This window comes from Centruroides vittatus, unplaced genomic scaffold (assembly GCF_030686945.1).
Source record: "Centruroides vittatus isolate TY-2023 unplaced genomic scaffold, ASM3068694v2 contig_1215, whole genome shotgun sequence".
Taxonomy (NCBI): domain Eukaryota; kingdom Metazoa; phylum Arthropoda; class Arachnida; order Scorpiones; family Buthidae; genus Centruroides; species Centruroides vittatus.
In genome coordinates, this window is record NW_027120777.1 from 247,966 (window position 1) to 268,862 (window position 20,897).

At 29.2% G+C, this 20,897-nt stretch overlaps 1 protein-coding gene across 2 annotated transcripts in view; it reads right to left on the reverse strand.

Moving 5' to 3' along the window:
• Positions 1 to 20,897, reverse strand: part of LOC136986846 (uncharacterized) — a 166,024-nt gene that overhangs the window by 23,365 nt on the left and 121,762 nt on the right. The window contains exon 2 of one of the 2 annotated variants that reach the window (XM_067284474.1): positions 9,323 to 9,355. The exons of the other annotated variant lie outside the window; for it this stretch is intronic. Within the exon in view, the coding sequence (XP_067140575.1) occupies positions 9,323 to 9,355 (33 nt within the window). The remainder of the gene's footprint in view (positions 1 to 9,322; positions 9,356 to 20,897) is intronic. 2 annotated transcript variants of the gene reach the window in all.

The window sequence follows — 20,897 nt, forward strand, 5'->3', positions numbered from 1 at the left end:
ACTCTTCATTCCAGGCGCATTAAAAGAGCCTTTTCTTCATGACCATTATTGAGTTCTGTCAAACTCATAATGGCTGAATTCAGTAAAGATCTTGTATTAGTAATCAAATCGAACCCTTTTTTTATTATTTAATAAGTAATAATAAAAGAAAGGGTTCGATTATTCGTGAAAATTACTAAATATCCGAAATGAACTCAAATACAGAAGCTCCAGAATGTCACAATTCCTGTGTCCTACGTCTTAGCCATATCTATCACCACCCCTATTATATAATCATTTTAAAAATAATTATATAATAAGATTGTGGTGGATTATATAGTGGATTAAATATCAAATTCTTCATATTTTATTAAAATTAAATTTTTTGATGTTGCTAAATGGACCACAATTCAGATTGAAGACACTAAATTATTTCCTTAAATAATTTTTAAAATATATTATTGAAACCGTTTTAAAGTATAATTGATCAATCAATCATATTTCAAAATGATTGGCTGATGATATGCTTTCTTAAACGTTAATTGGCTAATGATATCATTTGATTGAAGATGATTGGTTAATAACATCGATTAAAATAATTTGTTGGTTGATGATATCGATTGAAGATGATTGGTTAATGATATCACATGACTTAAGATGATTGGCTATAATGATATAAACTATATAAAAGAATTGCATGTATTTTCATATACTGAATTAATGTTTTTTATCTTTTGAATGGTATTTTATTTAATTACAGATGATCTCTGTTTATTACTGAGTTATTACATATTCTGTAATAGTTGCAGTAATAAATTCTTTAATTTTATTTATGTATCGTTACTATATTATTAATAAACAAATTATATTAAATGCTCAGTAACTTTTATATGAAATTTAGTAAGTTTTATATAGAGAAGTTATGGTTCTTCCATGCGAGAATTAGATTATTTGATACAAAAGGAGAAAATATGCTTCTATTAAAAGTTAGTGCCAGTTTTCTTTTCATTTAAATCATAAAATTATAAATTACGTTCTCAAATTTATGAAAATATCAGATGATAATAATATTTTTGAAATTTTTGTTTGCATATCTTGATTTAAATTGTGAATGATTACTTTGCGGTTTCACCGTTTGGAGCTCTTTCTTCGCTCATTAATTTAAAATTGTGTTAAGAATTTATCTACTAAGCCATCGTAGATTAAGTAAATTAGCAATACAGACCTGGTAAAATATGTTATAGTATATGATAACATATTAACACTCTCATATATTATTAATAAATTAAATTTAATTGTTTTAGTTTAAATAACGAACGTGTATCCATAAATTATAATTAAGATAAGGCTATCTGTTTTACACAGTGATATTCCCTATAGATCTTTCGATATAACTTATCTACACTTTGAATTATTAATTTTTAGTGTTAATTTTAAAGTATATTTAATAGTTCAGTTATTTTAATAATATAATATTTAAATATATTACAACTTTAAAGCCAATCATAATTGAATGCATTCAACTTTAGGAGTTTATCTTCATAGCTTAACTTTTTATTTAATAATATACAGTATTTTAGAATGATTGGCTGATGATATGATTTTCTTAACGCCGATTGGTTAATGATATCAATTTAATTAATGATGATTCGTTGTGTTGATAGAAATCCACGTAACTTCATTTATGCTTATTTTCATACTCTATTTTATTACGATTATATAATGATTATTAATAAATATGATTAAATATTGCAGCCGGGAATTGTGACGTTGCTACAACAAGTAAATGTTCGTTTTTATTAAAATAAATTTATTTTAATAAATAAATTAATTAATTAGGCTACTTTATATATTTTAAAATTAATTAAAATTAAATAATATTAAACACAATAAAAATAACATTTTTTAAATTATACAGTATATATTTAGTTATAAAATATACAAATATATTTTAAAAATAGAGGGAAAATAGAATTTATTTATAAAATTTTAAAAAAAATTAAATTTAAAATTTATTAATTAATTAAAAAGATTGAAAAGTAGAACCTTTTTATTTATAAACGAAATTACAATTATACATTTAATTTTGTTGATCAATAATTAAAAATTTAATTAACAAAATTCTACTTTTAATTCTATTTAAAAATTGATTAACCAATTAGTCATTGATCAATTGTTCTTATATTGATCATCTATGTGCATTGTTCGAGCAAATTTTTTTTATTTTTTATCTCCCTCTCGATTTAATCTTAACTCGTCCATCATTTTATAAAGGTTTAGTTGAAAAAAATGTTTGAAAAAACTGTTCTAAAATTAACATAAATTTAAATAAAAGCAGAGAGACTTGATTTAAAAAATGCTTTAAAAAATACATTGTTTTCTGCAATTTTCGTAAATTATTCTTAATATTTTATATATAATATATATCGTAAACGCTTGCTTACAGTAGTGATTCATACAAATGACTTTTTGTTTGAACTTTTGGTTTGGGTTACTACGTAATGAATAAAAAAAAAAAAAAAAAAAAATATCCAGCGAAGAGTTGTCTAACTTTCCAGGCGATAAACATTAGCACAAAGTTAAAATTGTGTGTGGCACCATCTGTTAGGAAATTTTATTTAAAAATAATTTTTATATTATTAATTATTATAAAAAGGTTTAATTTTGAAGGTAGAGATGCGTTTTAAAAAAATTGTAAATGCCAATAATGAGTAAATTCTTTATTAACTTTGACCCCACTCAAGATATGACACGTGACTACTTTATCTTCTAACCCCCTCGACCTTTAACTACCAAAATTTAATAACATCAATGCTCCTTATACACAAGTTACCATGCAAGATTTCGTTTCTTAATCATTACCCCATCCCGTGATATTAAACAAACTAGACGCCAACCCTCCTAAATACATACCTTCACACATACATACATACATATTTGAGATCCGGAAACTTTTTCCTGTTTTTTTGGGGGGGCCCAAAAAAAGAGGGTCTCAAAACGTCTAGATTTACAAAAAACAAGGAGGATCAAATTAGACACGATTACAATACTTTCCTGTGTTAGGCCTATATAATAGCCAGGAAATTGATAAACAGTTTCGTTATTATTTTTCTAACTAAACGCGTTAAAATAACACCAAGAATAGTAATATTTGCTGCTTATTCTTTACTATTTTACCTACAGTGTCTTCTCGGTTATCCGGCCTAAACATTATTTCGATAAGCAAAATAATAAAGAATTCAAATAATACGAAATGAATCCTTATAACATATACTGAACAGCACATTCGCTTTGCATAGAGGATCTCATAATAAAACAATACAAAAAACATTCTATTTGTTTGAAACTTAGTTTTAATTTAATTTATCTGAAAGATAGAAAAATGGTGACAAAAAGCTTATTTCTATATCAGGTTGAGTTAGAGGTATTGTATAACAGATAACATGCACAACACAAGTCACACAGATGTGTATGTTGTCAGTAGCGTAGCGAGGGGGGCAATGGAGTCTATCATACCCCGGGCCCCACTGGCAGAGGGGAGCCCGGAGCATGAAAGTAATAGTGACTATTCGTAATATATTATAGATATTTTAAGGTAGGTACTGTACTACATTCTATTATTATTTGTATTACATTCTTATTACGAGTAAATTGAATTTACTACAGTACAATAGTTAAAGTATCAAAGTTGCATTGTACTGTACTGTACAGTACATTACATACATAACGTTCTTGTATCAAAGTAACAGAATGTTTTTAATAATTTTAATTCAAAAACAGCAAAAAAGACAAAATAAATCTGTAACAAAAGATAAGAAACTTTTAAAAAGTTTAAAGGAAATTGGTATATTGCCAGGAAGAAGGGGGAGAAAAAATCAGTCATACGACAAATAGATGAATAAATACTGACTTGATCCTTTGTTCTTTCAATTCCAGCCATAGTAGTGAAATTATTAATATTATGTTTAATTTCCGATTTGTAAATATAAATAAAATTAATTATGTACTGTACAGTACAGTAAAACCAGTTCAAAACGGAACATAAATACAACAGAAACCTACCTAAACGGGTACAGTTCCTCGGAACGTTGATATTTTCTGTGTTTAAAAAACCTGTTCAAAACGGAAACCTGCCAAAACGAAAAAAACATTCGGTGCCGTGCGAGTCCGGTTTGCACAGGTTTTACTGTATCTGCTTAATATACAATTTATATTCATAAAAAATAAAACAAAAATTGAATGAATAATTCTTTTAAATATTTCCCTTTTTTTTTATTTTACAAATAATACGAATAAGATAATTTAAAAACAAAATTCATAAAAATGTACATAAAACAGATGAATGTGAAGATCAATCTGAATAAATTTATTTTTTATGAAACGAATTTTCTTTGTATTAACTTATTTAATGGCGGAAAACAAAGATAAAATGCAGTTAAAAGTTTTAAACCTTAAAATCTTAAATCCTTAAGAAGATAAATCTATTCCTTAAACTTATAAGCTGAAGCAAAAAATTTATCTTGTTAAGGATTTAAAATTCTATTTTATAATAAAATCCAGGTTAAATAAAGCATAATACATTTAAAGTAATTTAAAATAAAGTAGGAAGAGATTTCCAGTTATAATATATTACAGTCAAACCTGCATTTATCCTGATACAGTAGAATATATACACATTTAAAATGCATTTTTTACTTCCCGGCTCTTATGTATAACAGAAGGGAAGAATGGCGATTGGTCAGAAAATGACCCCCCCCCGAAATTTTTACACTTTTGGTCTCAGAGGACCATCAAACGTCGAGTAATGAAAAAAGTTTTTACTGTATGTACAGGGAGAGCACGATGTTGTTCACCCACTTTAAAGCTGAATAACTCCTGTTCCTTTTGTCGAAAATTTATGAAATTCTGCAGGAAAGTTCGTATATTAGAGTCATTGAAGCTGTTAAAGTTTGGTGATGAAAAGTCGACGGGATGCGGAGATAGAGAATGTCATATCTCGTATGGACTTAACGAAGATTTTATTTGTTATTAGCATTTACAATTACTTGTAAAACTTAATCTCTACCCTCAAAATGAAGCTTTCTGCCAGTTTATAACAATTAATAATATAAAAGTTTTTGTTAAAAAATCTCGTAACAGATAGCGACACGCACAAGTTTTAATTCTTTCGCTTGGAAAGTTATGCAACTCGATGCTAGATTTTTAAAAATTTTAATTCCAAAAACTACTTTAAAAGATATTTCTTTAATTAAAAAATTAAAATTTATATTATTATATTTTGTAATATTAAATAAATATGCGTTAGAATTTCGATTATTCGGCCTAAACGTGAGTAACGTTGGGGTGGATAGCACATTCAGAGGTGGATAATGGGTAAGATGTTACAAATATAATCAAACCAAATTTAGCCAACTTGCATTCGTAATTTTAAACTAGATTAAGACAACCAATCCCGATTATCCGGTTACATTGACAAAAGTCAAGATAATCGAGTTTTGCGGTAATTCAAAATTATATTGAAGTTATAACGATGATGGATAAAATTACTGGACATTTATAATTAGTATAACACTAAATAGAGTTGGATAACACTAGATAGAGGTCAGTTTCCTACAGAAAGTCTTTCTGGGAGAGACCCATGGCAGATGGCCCATGTAGCCTTATCACAAGGCAGATTACTAAGGAGATATGGCTACTTCATTGTCTCATCTCATTAACCACCCAACCAAATAAACTTAATTGGTCTTTCTTCCATATGTCCAAAATCAATTTATAAATTAAATTTATAATATAATCTACAAATACAACAACGAAACTTTCAATTTGTGGTGCTATCTATTACGAGATTTTATTTAAAAACTTTTATATTATTTAATTATTATAAAATGGCAAATAGCTTAATTTTTAGGGTAGAGATGCGTTTTATAAAAAAATTGTAAATGCTAATAACAAGTAAAATCGTTATTAAATCCGATCCCACTTGAGATATAACACACGACACCCCTCTATCTTTTCACCCATCGATCTTTAATCATGAAAATTTAATAGCATCAATGGCCCAAATACACAAACCTCCCTGAAAAATTTCAGAAATTTTCGACAAAAGAGACAGGAGTTATTAAGCTTCAAAGAGATTGAACAAAAATACCCTCTTCACACACACATAAAGACACACTAATACAAAAGCAAAGACAAATACAAAAACAAAGACAAACATTAATACAAAGATAAAAACACAGAAACACCAACAAAACACAAAGACAAAGACAATGACAAAAACACACAAACACAAACATACAAAACACAAAGACAAAGACAATGACAAAAATACACAAATACAAACACAAACATACAAAACACAAAGACAAAGACAATGACAAAAATACACAAATACAAACACAAACATACAAAACACAAAGACAAAGACAATGACAAAAATACACAAACACAAACACAAACATACAAAACACAAAGACACACACACACTAACGTCTTTACATACAGAAATTACCCCTCATTTTTGGGGGGGGCATTTCTCGAGGTTTCAAAGTGTCCTAAGTCCAAAAATGTAAAAATATTGGAGGGGTCATTTTTTGACCTATCGCCACACTTCCCCTCCGTTACATATAACATCCGGGAAAGTAAAAATAATCGAAAGTCTAATGAAGTTTGAATAAGGCAATAAAGAAAATTTTAAATTAAGAAACGAAGAAAAAGTTATAAACTTAGAATTTGATCTGAAAGAATTTCCAGAGAAACATTATCTGGAATATAAAAAGTAAGATTTATTCGTGTAATGATATTTTTATGATTATAAAGAAAAAATAAAACTACTTTAAAATGTATTCGAAAGTAGTTTTGATATTAAAGAAGAAATAAAGATTTGAATGTGGCCATTTACTAAATCCTTTCTTTCGGTTAATTTACAGTTTCAACTTTCCTGAGATTGTTTAGAAAACTTATAAAATACTCCGATAACTATCTTGGTTTTATGATAAAATGTCTTCTCAGACATGTTTCCTTAATACAAAGCTTATCTGTGGAAGGGGCAATTTCTGATCTTCATACAACATTGATGATTGAGTATTAAACATTAAAACAAAATCCTAACCCGGTGGCGAGTTATAGACCAATTTAAATTAGGCGGCCTCATACACAGTGTTGACTTCAGACATTTTTCTTTGGGGGAGTTTTTTGGGAGGAATCTCCCGGTACCCTCTGAAAGATTAAGTTCTGCCCAGCTCCTGCGTCAAACCAGCAATCTAGGGTCCCCAGATATGGCGCCAAATTTCGATATTCTTACTACGGGAATGAATTTATAAAACATTAGTTTGGGGCCCCTCTATTGCCAGGGAACTCAAGAAATTGTCGTTCTTGGGCATAGGATCCTAATACTGTAACATTTATGCTAATCATGGGATCATGAATTCTCAGATTTCTTATACAGTAAAACCTACGTAAAACGGAATCGCACGATACTGGCTTGGCGGTTTCCGTTTTGAACAAGTTTATTTAACATAGAAAATCACTCCGTTTTGAATAATTTTTCCTGTTTAGGCGGGTTTAGATTTAACTGTATTAAGAAATCCAGCAAATGGCAAAAGCTTCTGGGAGACATTTCTAAGGGAAACTTGTCCCTATTTAGGTGTTACAAACGTGAAAAAACCGGAAAAATGAGGAGACTAATACGTTGGCGAGGTACGAACCCACGACCGATTTACGAGTGTTCAGTGGTTTTATCCATCCGGCCATTGGTGGGATGTCAGTTTATCACTGGGATGGGAGGAGGTCTAGAGGATTTCTTAGTGGTACTAGTGGCACGTGAATCTGTACTAGCCATGTGAGTAAACTATAATTAGAAAACATTTGCATAACTTGTAAAAAATCATTTCTTCAATGTCAGAAAGATCTATTGTACAGTACAGTAAACGTAATTACAAGGGAAATTTGACAAAAGTAAGCTACATTATCGTATACAGAAGGGAAGGAGAGGTCAAAAATGGCTCAAAAACTATACACATAATCAATTGACGTAATCACAAATAAAATTAATAATCTCAAAATTATAAAATTATATCCACTTCATTCAGGTTTAAACAAAAATGTAACCATAAAGACAATACTCTTACATAAAATCCTATACACGAAACTAATGCCAGGTCATTCGTACACGCACAGAAATTCCCACCAAATTATTTCCTATCATTAATTATGATATTATTATATAATTTAATTATTTAAGAAGATAATTCATCGAAAATTAAACAATTTATTTAAATAAGAAAGACAGTAGAAGACTAAACAAGCTCAAGTAGAAGTCATTACTGAGTAATCAGAGTACTATACACATATATAACAGTGGAAGACATTAAGATCCTTTATCTCTTGTATTAATAAATATATTTGTAGCTAGCTAATTGTTCTCTTAGAAAGATTGGATGGCATATTTCCAAAACAGACATTCCATCATTTCTAAGATTTTGGCAAGAGATCGCAACCGGGCCACTTCACTACCAAGTGTTGTCTCATCGCTCATCGAATTACTGAACCTTAAACGCTGTCACCTCTACCAAAAAAAGAAACGTCTAATGACTGAACGCACAAAAATAATATTAAAAATAAATTATACAGTAAAACCTGTCTAAAACGGAACCTCGATAAAGCGGAAACCTGCCTAAACCGGAAATATTCTTAGAAACGAATCGATTTTCTGTGTTAAAAAAGAAAACCCGTTCAAAACGAAAACTTGCCAAACCGGAAAAGCACGAGTCCGGCTTATACAGGTTTCATTGTAATTAAATATAAATCTTTAATCTCCCTTCAAAATTTTGTATTAAACTTTTGAAAAAAATTCATCGTTTAAACGAGGCGGGAGATGTTTTTTAAAGGTCGTAATTTCAGTTTGTAGTAATTTGGGGTGGCCCAAAAGTCGGTTAACCGAGAATACTCTTATAAAAGTTAATAATTAACAAAATGGAGGAATTAACTCTCATTCTGAATCATTTTAATATACTCCTTTCGTACGTTAAACCTGTTTAAAACGGTTAACTGGGGCCTCGTATATAAAATTCAAATTTCCGAAGTAAAAAAATTTAAATTTAAATTCAATTTCTTCCTCTTTCACAGGAAAGAAATGCATCAGCGATTACACTGAATTTGTATTCCTACAATTGAAGATGTGGGCATTACGTTTTCAATTGGCATCTTACCACCCCCTTACTATGGATTAACTTATAATTTATCTTAGTAAATACTAAACATAAATTATAAAAATAAGAGAATTAGAATTAATTTCTTGTTATTACAATGGATAATATAACCTTGTAAGTCTGACTATACATACCTCTACCATAAGCCCCTTGTTTGCCTTCGTCCTCTGCACAATTTGCCACGAACACATACAAGAAAAGTGGGAAAGAAGGCAGAAGAAACAGGAAAGGAAAAAATAATAAAAGATAAAATTAGTTTATGTGTTTATAAAACAGATAATAATTTTAAAAAATAGAGAAAAAGAAACAGAAATTGTGCATATTTTAAATTTAATTCCTTTTTTTACAGGTTAAAATTCATACTTACAACTAATTTTCGATTAAAAATACATATTTGAAAGCATTTAAATTACTTCAAAATTATATTTTAAAAGTACTTTTATTGTTGTGATTTTATAAATACAGTAAAACCTGTCTAAAACGGCAGCTGAATAAAAAGGAAACCTGCACAAGAGGAAGAATTTCTTCATGAACGGAGCAATTTTCTACGTTAAATAATAATAAAACCTGTTCAAAACGGGAACCTGCCAAAGCGGAAAACTATTTCGTACACTGAGATTTCGGTTTATACAGGTTTTACTGTATAACGAAATTTTAAATGTTGTTATTACTATTAAAATATTCGAAATGTCCGTTGTATACGGGTGGTCGTTATTGGCATGAAAGAAAGTATTCTTAATACGGACAAACCTCTCAACAACGGTCACATATGAGAGCATTAAAAACCGCAGGTATTATTATTTGCAGGTAATTCTGTATACGATTTTGTTCAAGTTCGTGGAAGAATGGCCGCTGTTTACAGGTGGTAGTTATTGGAGGTTCGATTATATTTTTATAAGAAAATTCTTTTTAATTTGTCTGCATTAATGAAAACAATTTTTTTTCCCTATTTTAATGTATTTACAGTACAACAATAATTGTTCTCCATTTTAATAATTTTCTTTTATAAAAATAAAAATATACATACATAAAATAAGTATATAGATACAGTAAAAACCTGTATAAACCGGAATCTCACGGTACGAAATATTTTTTCCGTTTGGCAGGTTTTCCGTCTTGAACAGGTTTTCTTTCTCAACATAGAAAATCGCTCCGTTCCCGTTTATGCAGGTTTCCTTTTTAATCAGGTTCCGTTTTAAGCAGGTTTTACTGTATATTTCTATATATTATTTATTTATTTAAATTATTATTTATTAAAACATTTATATCAGAAATAAATTGTTATTTTTAAAGTTAATTTTAATAAAAAGTAAATTTTTTTTTTTCTGTTCTAAATTCTGTAAACAGAAAAATAAATAATGTAAACCTGTGTAAACCGAACTGGTGGCGAATATATATATATATATGTCTAATAGCCAAAAGCTGAATCGAATTAAATAAACGAAAATTGTTTAAATTGCTAATTATTATAATTCAGTGGGAATTTGTAAGCGTAAAAAATAGAAAATTGAAATTGTTTTAAGAGAAAGACTTTGTAAAATTGAATCCTCGAACAATTAATCAAACAAAGAAACAATTTAACATTTTGATTAAACGTTTAAATAAAAATTCCTTTGATCCGAAATTGTTTCGAAAAATTCAAAGATAAGAAAAGAAATTCTATAATTAGAATTTTTCCAAATCGATTAAAGTCACTTTAATGAAAAAATTCTTTAACCCATTATACACGACACAATAAACAATTTAACGTTATAAAATATCATACTTTAAGGATTGTTTTTTAAATAAATAATTTAATAAAATATAGTGAAATTCTTCAATTCTCTTCGAAAGTAAGAAATTACAACATGAAATTACTTTCTGGTACGCCAGCCAGGGGTTCCTGTCTTCTTCTGGCTCGTTCTGGGGTTCTTGGCTGGTTAAAATACAAGGGTTGTAATAATACATCTACAATGGTACAGTTTTTGCACTTTGTAATTAGGGCCTACCCTAATATCTGTACTACTTACACTGCTGCTACACTGTTATCACGATTGTCTTATAAGGGATTAGTGGATAAAACTAGTGAACTACTTTGTTGCGGGTTGGCTCTTTACTTATGGCACGGCCACGTTGAGTTTTCCGGGTTTTCTTCACGTATAAAACACCCAAATAAGGGTCAGTTTCCCGTAGAATGACCTCCCAGTTGTCTTCGCTATCAATTCGACAATTCTGTCAGAAACTTCTTGTCCATTTCCCAACTTCATCCAACGTGCCAATTCTTAGTGTATGTTTAACATACATTAATTGAAATTTCCAATAAAGCCTAAGGATATCTTTCGTAATAGTTTCCATAATAACTCGACTCAATTACAGATATATTACTCGAAATATTGAAGAATATTTAACAGATGTCTCCTTCGGATATTCCCTAAGGTCTAAGATATAATTAGATGTTCCAATATGTTTTTCAATGTTCAAGATCTTATGTTCTTGTTTATGCACAAAATTACTTTCAGAACTTATAGCTGTAAGCTACCTGTTTCATTCAATAAAACTCTGTTTTTTTCAATAAGGTTCCATAAGGTTCCTTCAATAAGATTCTACAAGGTTCCTCCAATAGGATTTCAAAAGGTTCCTTAAATGAGATTCCTTCAATAAGGCTCCACAAGTTTCCTTCAATAAAACTGAATTTATTTTTATTTTTAAAATAAAATTTTAAAATACATAAGGTTCCTTAATTAAATAAACTTTCATAAGGTATAATAAGGTTTAATAATTATTATAACTATTAAAATTCGGTTTGGAACCATCAAATGTCGAGTTTAATATGTTTAAATATTGTTTTCATTTTACATATAAAAAAATAATAATAATAATCATCTTGGTACATTATAAATTCAAAATGAAATTAAATGAATACTTTTATGCAAATAAAAGTTATAAATTCAAATAATTAATTCACTTTTAAATTGTGAAAACATTAGAATTAAATTATGTTTAGAAAGAAGATAAACATTTATAATATTTTAATTTAAATTGAAATTTAATTTTTAAATTCAATCTTGATATATTTTTTAAAATTAATTCATTAAAAATTTTCCATATTTTTATTAGATTAAACAACAATAAAATACGAAAATTTTAATTAAAAATTATTTAATTCTAATAAAAAAAAATCATTTTATATTAAAAAATAATAATTATTAAAGTAGATTAATATTTTAAATTTGTCATATTTATTTGTATAAAATATTAAGATAAAAATAAATAGTTTTAAATGTTTAATTTTGAATTTTATAAAGTAAACAACAATAAAAAATATGGAAATTTTTGACAGATTAATTCCAAAAATGTATCAAATTATAAAAATTATTATCAGGATTAATTATAAACTATAAAAATTCAGCAAATTATCTTACAAATTATAAAAATTCATTAAAATTGTCCCTCAAATTATAAAAATTAAGATTAAGTTAGAGTAATTCAAGATTAAATTATAATTTTAAAATTTTCTTTCTAGAATTAATTTTTACTCTGTAATAAATCCTTAAAAATTTTATTATAAAAATAAAAATAAATTCAGTTTTATTTCTATTTTTATTTTTATTAAAGAAGAATGAATGAGACCAGTTGAATAAATTTACTCTCTATTGAATCTATAATCTATAACTCAATAAATCTATTATTTTTTTATAGTAAATTCTGAGAAAAATGTATAAATATATTTATTTTTCTTTCATGCCGAAGTTATTGGCAATATTTTATGTATCAAGTTATAAGATTGACACCCCACTCGCAATAAACAAAGTTATAAATAAAATTTCCTACCAGGAATTATTATACATAAAAGAATATGGGAAAGAATTATATAAAGGAATAAAGTATACAAAGTTCTCTTCAATTTTTAACGATGTATTAAATTATTTTATAACGTTTCGGTCACAGGGGATCTTTAAATGTCCAGGGATTTTTTTCTGTGTGTACGAGAAGACAACGATTTTGTTCACCTAATTTAAAGCTTCATAACTCCTCTGCCATGTGTCAAAAATTTATGAAATTTTGCAGAGAGGTTTGTATATTAGTGGGTTGGATGCTGTTAAATTTTGGTGGTTAAAGGTCGAGGGGGTCAGGAGATACAGGGGAATCGTGTGACATAACTCGAGAGGGGTCGGACTTAATGACGATTTTATTCGTGATTAGCATTTATAAATCTTTATAAAACTCATCTCTACTCTCAAATATTAAGCTGTTTGCAATTGTAATAATTAATATAAAAATTTTTTTAAATAATATCTCGTAACAGATGGTGTCAAATACGATTTTAACTTTTTTTTTTTTTTGCCGGGAAAGCTACACAACTCGTTCTTGGATTTTTTTAACATTATATTAAATATTTTTCCGAAAAAATAATGTCGTAACTTGTTCAAATAGTACAAAATACACTGTTATTTTCATTTTATTCGGTGTTAAATGCGAATTTTAAACACGAATAACCTGATAAACATGTGTTCAACACGTCTTTAATTTGATTTACTTAAATTTTAATTACTTTATTCAAATGTTACACCCGAATATGTAAAGATTTAACCTTTTAAATTCGTGTTTAACACTTACAAAATGCGTAATTAACGAATTTAAATTAAAACGAAATTAACTCATTTTTAATTCTAATTAACTTCACATTCTTAAAAGTGTGTAAATTAATAACTTAATTACTTAATAAAGTGAAATTAAATTGAAAAAAATTATATATTAATAAAATTTAGTTTATAATTTGTATCATAAAATTTTAAATTGGTTTAATATATTTGAATTAATACAATAAATAATAAAATTAATTTAATTCGAATAAATTAAACGTTTCATTTATTAAGTAACTAGCAATTTATTATTGTGACGTATGTACTGTACTAATAGAGAAAGGGTTGTCAATACAATATAGTACAGTATACAAATTAATACAGAGAGAGATAGTAATACAGAATAGTACAGTGTATAGACTAATACAGAGAGAGATACCAATATAGATTAGATAGTAAATACAATGAATAGATTGATGTAAAGAGAGATAATAATACAGTAAAGTACAGTGTATGGATTAATACAGAGATATATCAATATAGTACAGTGGGTGATCGGTTAATAGCATTGTAATTGTAGAGATCGCCAAGCCTATTAACCTCAAACTGGTTTGTACGCCATTCTAAGACCGTTGATCTGACCTCCCCCACTTCTTCAAAAGATCTTTAATTAATAGCAGATATCGGCATTAATCCTCTTTTTCATAATAAAATATATCTTGCCGAGTTTCTTGGTGTTCTTCTGTCGTCAGATCCGTTTCAGGTTACATTATGAGCTCTTCAATGTTCTTTATTTCTCAGACGTGATTTTTGTTACTCCTTTAGCTGCTTGAGTCTTCTTGATTTACTGTATCTTTCTAGATAAGATTGAACTGCGCCTACTGAGATTTGTTCGAGCCATACTGCCCAGCAACATCAGACATCTTCTGCCCACTCTCTACCTTTGCTGTTATACTCTATGTCGACGTCTCCCGCGCTCCGAAAAGTTTCGAATTGTTCCCTGAAGACAAAGGAAAATCAATCGTATTTCTATTTTCGTCGCTTATTTTTATGTTTGTTCAGTGAAGTGTTCGTTGTCCGATCATAAAAATCTTTTGCGAAAGTGTTCGTTAACCGATTACCCACTGTACTTGTACAGTGTACAGACTAATACACAGAGAGATGCCAATATAGTACAGTAAATGGATTAATACAAGCCACATACAACCTTTGTGGCTTTTAATGTAGCCTGATAAAATGTAAAATGATATAAGTTTTTGAATTTTCAGCTACGAAAGTATACTTTATAATTTTTCTTTTTTTTTAATTAATATTTTTATGTAGTGTATTTTATGTAATTTTCAACACAACAGGTCTAATGAGAATCCTTTGAAATAGGAAAATCCAAAATGCCACATCCCATTTCAGAGGAATGAAAGGGGATCCACCTCTTATATAATTAGGGGAAATAACAAGAACTACATTACACACAATAGGAAGAAGAGGATCAGAAGCGAATGAAAAATTGTACAATTAATTAATGGACGGTCCTGTAAGCTAGCAGTCGATGAAAATAAATTTTACTTTGTAAGAAGTCTTCATATAATTTTTAAATCTTTTGTCGACTGTCAAAACTTAAAATAATATGAGAAATTGATCAGAAGATTAAATTTAAGATAAACATTGAATGAAAGGAAATCGATATAATTTAAAAATTTTTTAAATACAATTGATATTAGGATTTAAAAAGAAAAATAACTTAAGTTCTAACTGCAGAGAATTTTAGGTTTTAACTTTGCCGGCTCTGTTATATATAACAGAGGGAAAGTTTGGCAATCAGTCAAAAATGAATCCCAAGATATTTTACATTATTGAACTCGGGATTTTGAAACGTGGGAAAATACAAAAAAATTAAGGGTTTTTTTCTGTATGTTTGGATGTTTATGTACAGTACAGACGTTTGTGTGTAGGGGCACGATTTTGTTCACCCACTTTGAAGCCTAATAACTCCTGTGTATTTCTCAAAAATTTCTTAAATTTTGCAGATACAGTAAGACCCCGCTTAACGCGGGGGATGCGTTCCTAGATGACAGAGCGCTAAACGAAACAGCGTTAAACGGGGTCATCTTAACATGTAAATAAGGGGGATACGTGAAACAGAACAGAGAATAAGAAAATTTATCAGTTTTCTTTTGTTTTATTTTGTAACATTTATTGTTAAATACTTTTTTATTACATTAATTATAGACTTATTTATTGCTAATATCGTAATTTATTCATAAAACATTCACGAAAATAAAAAAAAAGTTCGAGTAAAGAAGTTATGTTTGTGATGAGGAAGGTTCTTCCTCATTTGACATTTTTTGTTTCTTTGTGAAGAAGTCATCTAACGTCGTTTGCCTTTCCCTGTTTCGTTCAGCAAGCAGTTGTCGATAGCGAGACATCGCATCCACGACACTTCGTCTTGCCTTTGAACTTCTATCAAAATTGAAATCATTTTGTATAAACTGATCCGCAATATTCCGTTATAGTGGCTAAACTTTTTTTAGAAAATCCGTTGAAAGTTCCTTTTGTTCCTCATCTTCAGAAACGCTAATTTCCTCATCTTCATGCACCTGTTGTTCTACTAATTCTTTTAGATCGTCGTTGGAAAAACTTTCTCCAGTTGTAACTCGCAATAATTCTTCAATATCCTGCGCATTTATATTATCCAACCCTGTTTCATTAGCTAGCTTGATAATTTCGTCGGCATCAACAATGGATTCCCTTGTGTCAACATCCTTGCTTAGCTCCGGCCATACATTCTTCCATACTCCTTTCAAACATTTCTCGGTCACCTCATTCCAGGAAAGATTGATGTTGTCTACAGCATCCATGATATTCTAGTTTTTCCAAAAATCTCTAATGGATTGTTTATCTGCTCCATCTGTTTTATCAATCAGTTGTCGGAATGTCCACAGATAATAAGCTTTAAAATTTGATATTACGCCCTGATCCCAACACTGCGTGCGATCTCGGGGAAGTTTAATACTACCGCGTAATACCGAAACAACGTTAAGCGGGATCTTACTGTAGGTTCGTGTACCTTACACTCCATCTTCACCTTACACTCCATTGATCCTGTTAAATTTTGGTGGTTAAAAACTAAGAGGATGGGAAGCTAGAAGGAGTCGATCAAGTAAGTTTGGTCCAATAAACCGGAGGTCGTCGCAGCTCCCTTACGAAATACAGGATCTTAAATTTTTGGTAGTGGTTATGTACAAATACCATACGCAGAAGCCTGACAATTATTGTTAAATATGTATTAAAGCTACACGTGGAGTGATGTTAATTCTCGCTACTCTAAACACCACCGTACAAACTCTCTCCATGCTGGATAATCTGCAGGGTTTAAGTCTTGTCAGTTAATTATGAATGGGATGTAACACTTGCTCATGTACTCCAAACGATATTCTGCCTGACTGTCACCTTTTTACGCTTAATGCTTTACGTGCAATTAAGAGTTGTTATCAATAAAGAAATAACAATTAACAAATATTCTGTGTTATGATTCCAGTTTTCACTTTTTTAGATTCATTTGTCTACGTTTTTCAAATTGCTACACCTCGAAACAAGTCGCGTGACAACGAAGAGACATTTAGGGGATCAAAGAAACTTTAGGTGCCTGTATTTTATAAGGGAACTGCGGCAATCCCCCAATTTATATGATCAAAATTTCTTGCATTGATCCCCTCTACACCAAAGCTACATATCTTGTGTTAATGAAACATATGTTACTTTTCCAGCTGTTACATAACAGAGGAAAAGTATGACGAGCGATTAAAAAATGACCCCCTCAAGATTTTTAAATTTTTTAAAACTCTGGGGTCCTTGAAACGTCGAGAAATGCAAAAAAGTTGAAGGCTTCTCTCTATGTATGGATGTTAGTGTGCGTGAGGCATGATTTGTTCACCCAATTTGAAGCTTAATAACTCCTGTGGCGATTGTCGAACATTTCTGTAATTTGCACGAAAGTTCATGTATTAGGGCGAAGTGTTTCTGAAAAATTTTAAGGAAATCGGACGATTGGATCGGCAGATATCGTCCCACCCCCTTAATATCTCCCGAACCAATCTGAAGACTTGAGGTAATAATGGTAGTAAGTATTAAGAATAAAAACAAATAAAGAACTCTGCGAAAGTCCAGCAACAACGTTGCCAGCTTTTTTTTCTATAATTAAATATAAAATAACACTAAGATACTGTAGAACAAAAATAGTCAAACATCAAAATACATTAGTAACCAAAATTTAGTTATCAAACTCCGTAACTAGGTGAGCGTAACCGCAATGTTCAATGGTGGAAATACTTTGTTACATTCGATTAAATTATCATTCAGGGTAATGATACATTTAGAGCATTGTAGAATCATACATCTCTGAAAGTGACACTTCGATATTAACGTTACAATTGACAAAACCAATGTTACGCTTGAAGGAAATTCTTTATGTATCATACTACACTTACATCAATATATATTATTAGAATTACAATTTATCTGAATTTTTAATCGAATTTTTTTTTCTCTTGAAGTATAAATTTTTCATGTACGCTTTCGCTTAGATTTCTAGATATTGAATATATATTTATAGCCAAGTGTCACGAATTTATTTTTACTTTATTACTTTACGTATACAAAAACTCAATTTGAAAAATGATATGAGAAACCATAAAAGAAATTTTTGAAAGTCGATGAAATATATATATATATATTCCGTTTTAAAGTATTGTCACTTGGAATTGTGTGCTTTTTTGGAATATATTTCTTTCAAAATCCTATAATTATTATTAAAATTAATACTTTCACGTGTTTTTGTTTCATTTCATTATGGTAACACGACAATGGGTGATCTGCCGAGGGAGGAATGCCTCCTGGAAAGACTTCCTATGAGAAACTGGCCCTATTTAGGTGTTACTTCGGAAACTGGACTCTATATAGGTGTTAAAAAACGTGAAGAAAAACCGCAAAAATCCACGTGGACAGCCCGTTGGCCAGGTACGAACCCACGACTAGTTTTATCCATTAGTCAATGGTGGGCCGGGTAACCAATAATAGTCACTAGACAGGACCGGTTTCTTGGTTTCCCAAAAAACTAAATAGACACAAGAAATTGTCGAAATAATCAAACCAACGTAATTCTTTGGATTCAATCTAGAGGAACAACAACTCTAAGACCTCTTAGTTTTACAATAATGCTAAGAAACGGGGCTTTTTGCGGGTAGTAAGAGGGCCTTTTATCTATATTTATCAAGTAAAAAATGTTATTGGATTGATATATTTTTTAATGTAATGAGATTTTTGTGTTTGTGTTCATTATCACAATGTAGTGAGTGTTTTTATGTGTTTGCGTGCATTATCTTAATGCGGTGAGTGTTTTTATGTGTTATTTTAATACAGCGAATGTTTTTATATGTTTCTATTCATTATCATAATTTAATGAGTGCTTTTATATGTTCGATTATCATAATTGAAAAGCACGGTGTCCATACAGAAATTCAGTATGATCACTTCACCCTTACAATAGTATGAGACGAACTGCTTGTCGATACATTTTGAAATGTCATATCATCACTCCCAATAAATTTAGGTGTTTGCAAAATATGTTCATTCAATCAGTAGACGTGATCTGTTTTCTACATTGCATTTAATTGAATTTTCTGTCTTATAGTTCCTTTACAATTAATGTTTTGTTTTGCTGAAACTATCCCATTTCACCCCCACTCAGCTTACACAATGATATCGAATAGATATATTTTTAATTATATTTAAAATTTTAATTACTTATAAAAATAATAATAGAAGCAAACTTGATTATCCGTGAAACTTTATAAGTTAAATTACCTATCGTTAAATTAAATGTAATTAATTTAATTAAAACTGACGAGTCATTTTAATTAAGAAAAAAATTAGTCTGAATTCCGAAAGAAAGTGTTTTCTGTAATTTTTGTTAGTGAAACGAATTTTTTTTAATAAAAATTAAAGAAAATTCTAAAAAGAAGCAATTTTTATTAATTAAATTAAGCTTTTAAATAACTTTTAAGTGATTTTATTTGCCTTATAAAAAAAAATTAGTAAAATTGGCAATTTAATTCAAATAAATAAATAAAAATCAATTAATTATTTAAGAAAAAAATATAGAAGTAAGCCTATAATTTATTACTGTAGGGGTGGTCCAAAAGTAAGTTAACCGAAATGTGTGTTTTTTTTAAGAAGGTTCGAACTAATCTAAGTTAACTGACTTTTGGGATACCATTCGTAAATATATTTAAATGTTCTTAATATATTCCAATTAATTTGCATAAACTCATAATGAAAATGACTTCATCGATCATTTTGACGAATGGATAAGAATTTAAGTAATAATAAATATATTGTTCGGTAACAATACGCATTATTTTAATTTATGAACAATGAATGAATATTTATAAGAAGTCTTTTAGATAAATTCATAAACATAATTGAATTCGTGTGTATTTTCTAAGTTGAAAGCCGAAGATGTCGTCTAACACAGTGTCTTACGCGAACAGGACGAGTCAATTGTTAAGTAGATAGATCAATTTACAAAGGAAATATAACGTGGTTAGATCTTAATATATTTCCTTGTTAATATCAACATTTTAATGGTTTCCTTTAGTGAGTTACACTTAATTGTTTATATTTAAATAAATAAACAATAAAATTCTTCAGAGCACGTCTTCAACTTGACACTATGGAAATATTAATAAACACTACAAAGTTTTTACATTATTCTTTAAGGCCTGTTCTTTCCTGGCTGTTATATATAACAGAGGGAGAGCATGGCAATCGGTCAAAAAATGACCCTTCCCAAGACTTTTACATTTTAAGACTTAAGACGTCGAGAAATGCAAAAAATTCGGGAGTTTTTTCTGTATGTCTGGATGTTAGTGTGTGTTTGGGGGCACGATTTTGTTCACCTTGTTTGAAGCTTAATAACTCCTGAAGCTTATTGGTGATGTCAGAGATAACAATTCAAAATGTTTACGTATTAAATAATCATTTCAACGCATGTAATCCTTTAATTAGGACTTTCGAGATCCAATTACATAACACTGGATTTGGTACTTCCAGGATACAATTGCATAACACAGGAACTGCATAACTCTAGTGT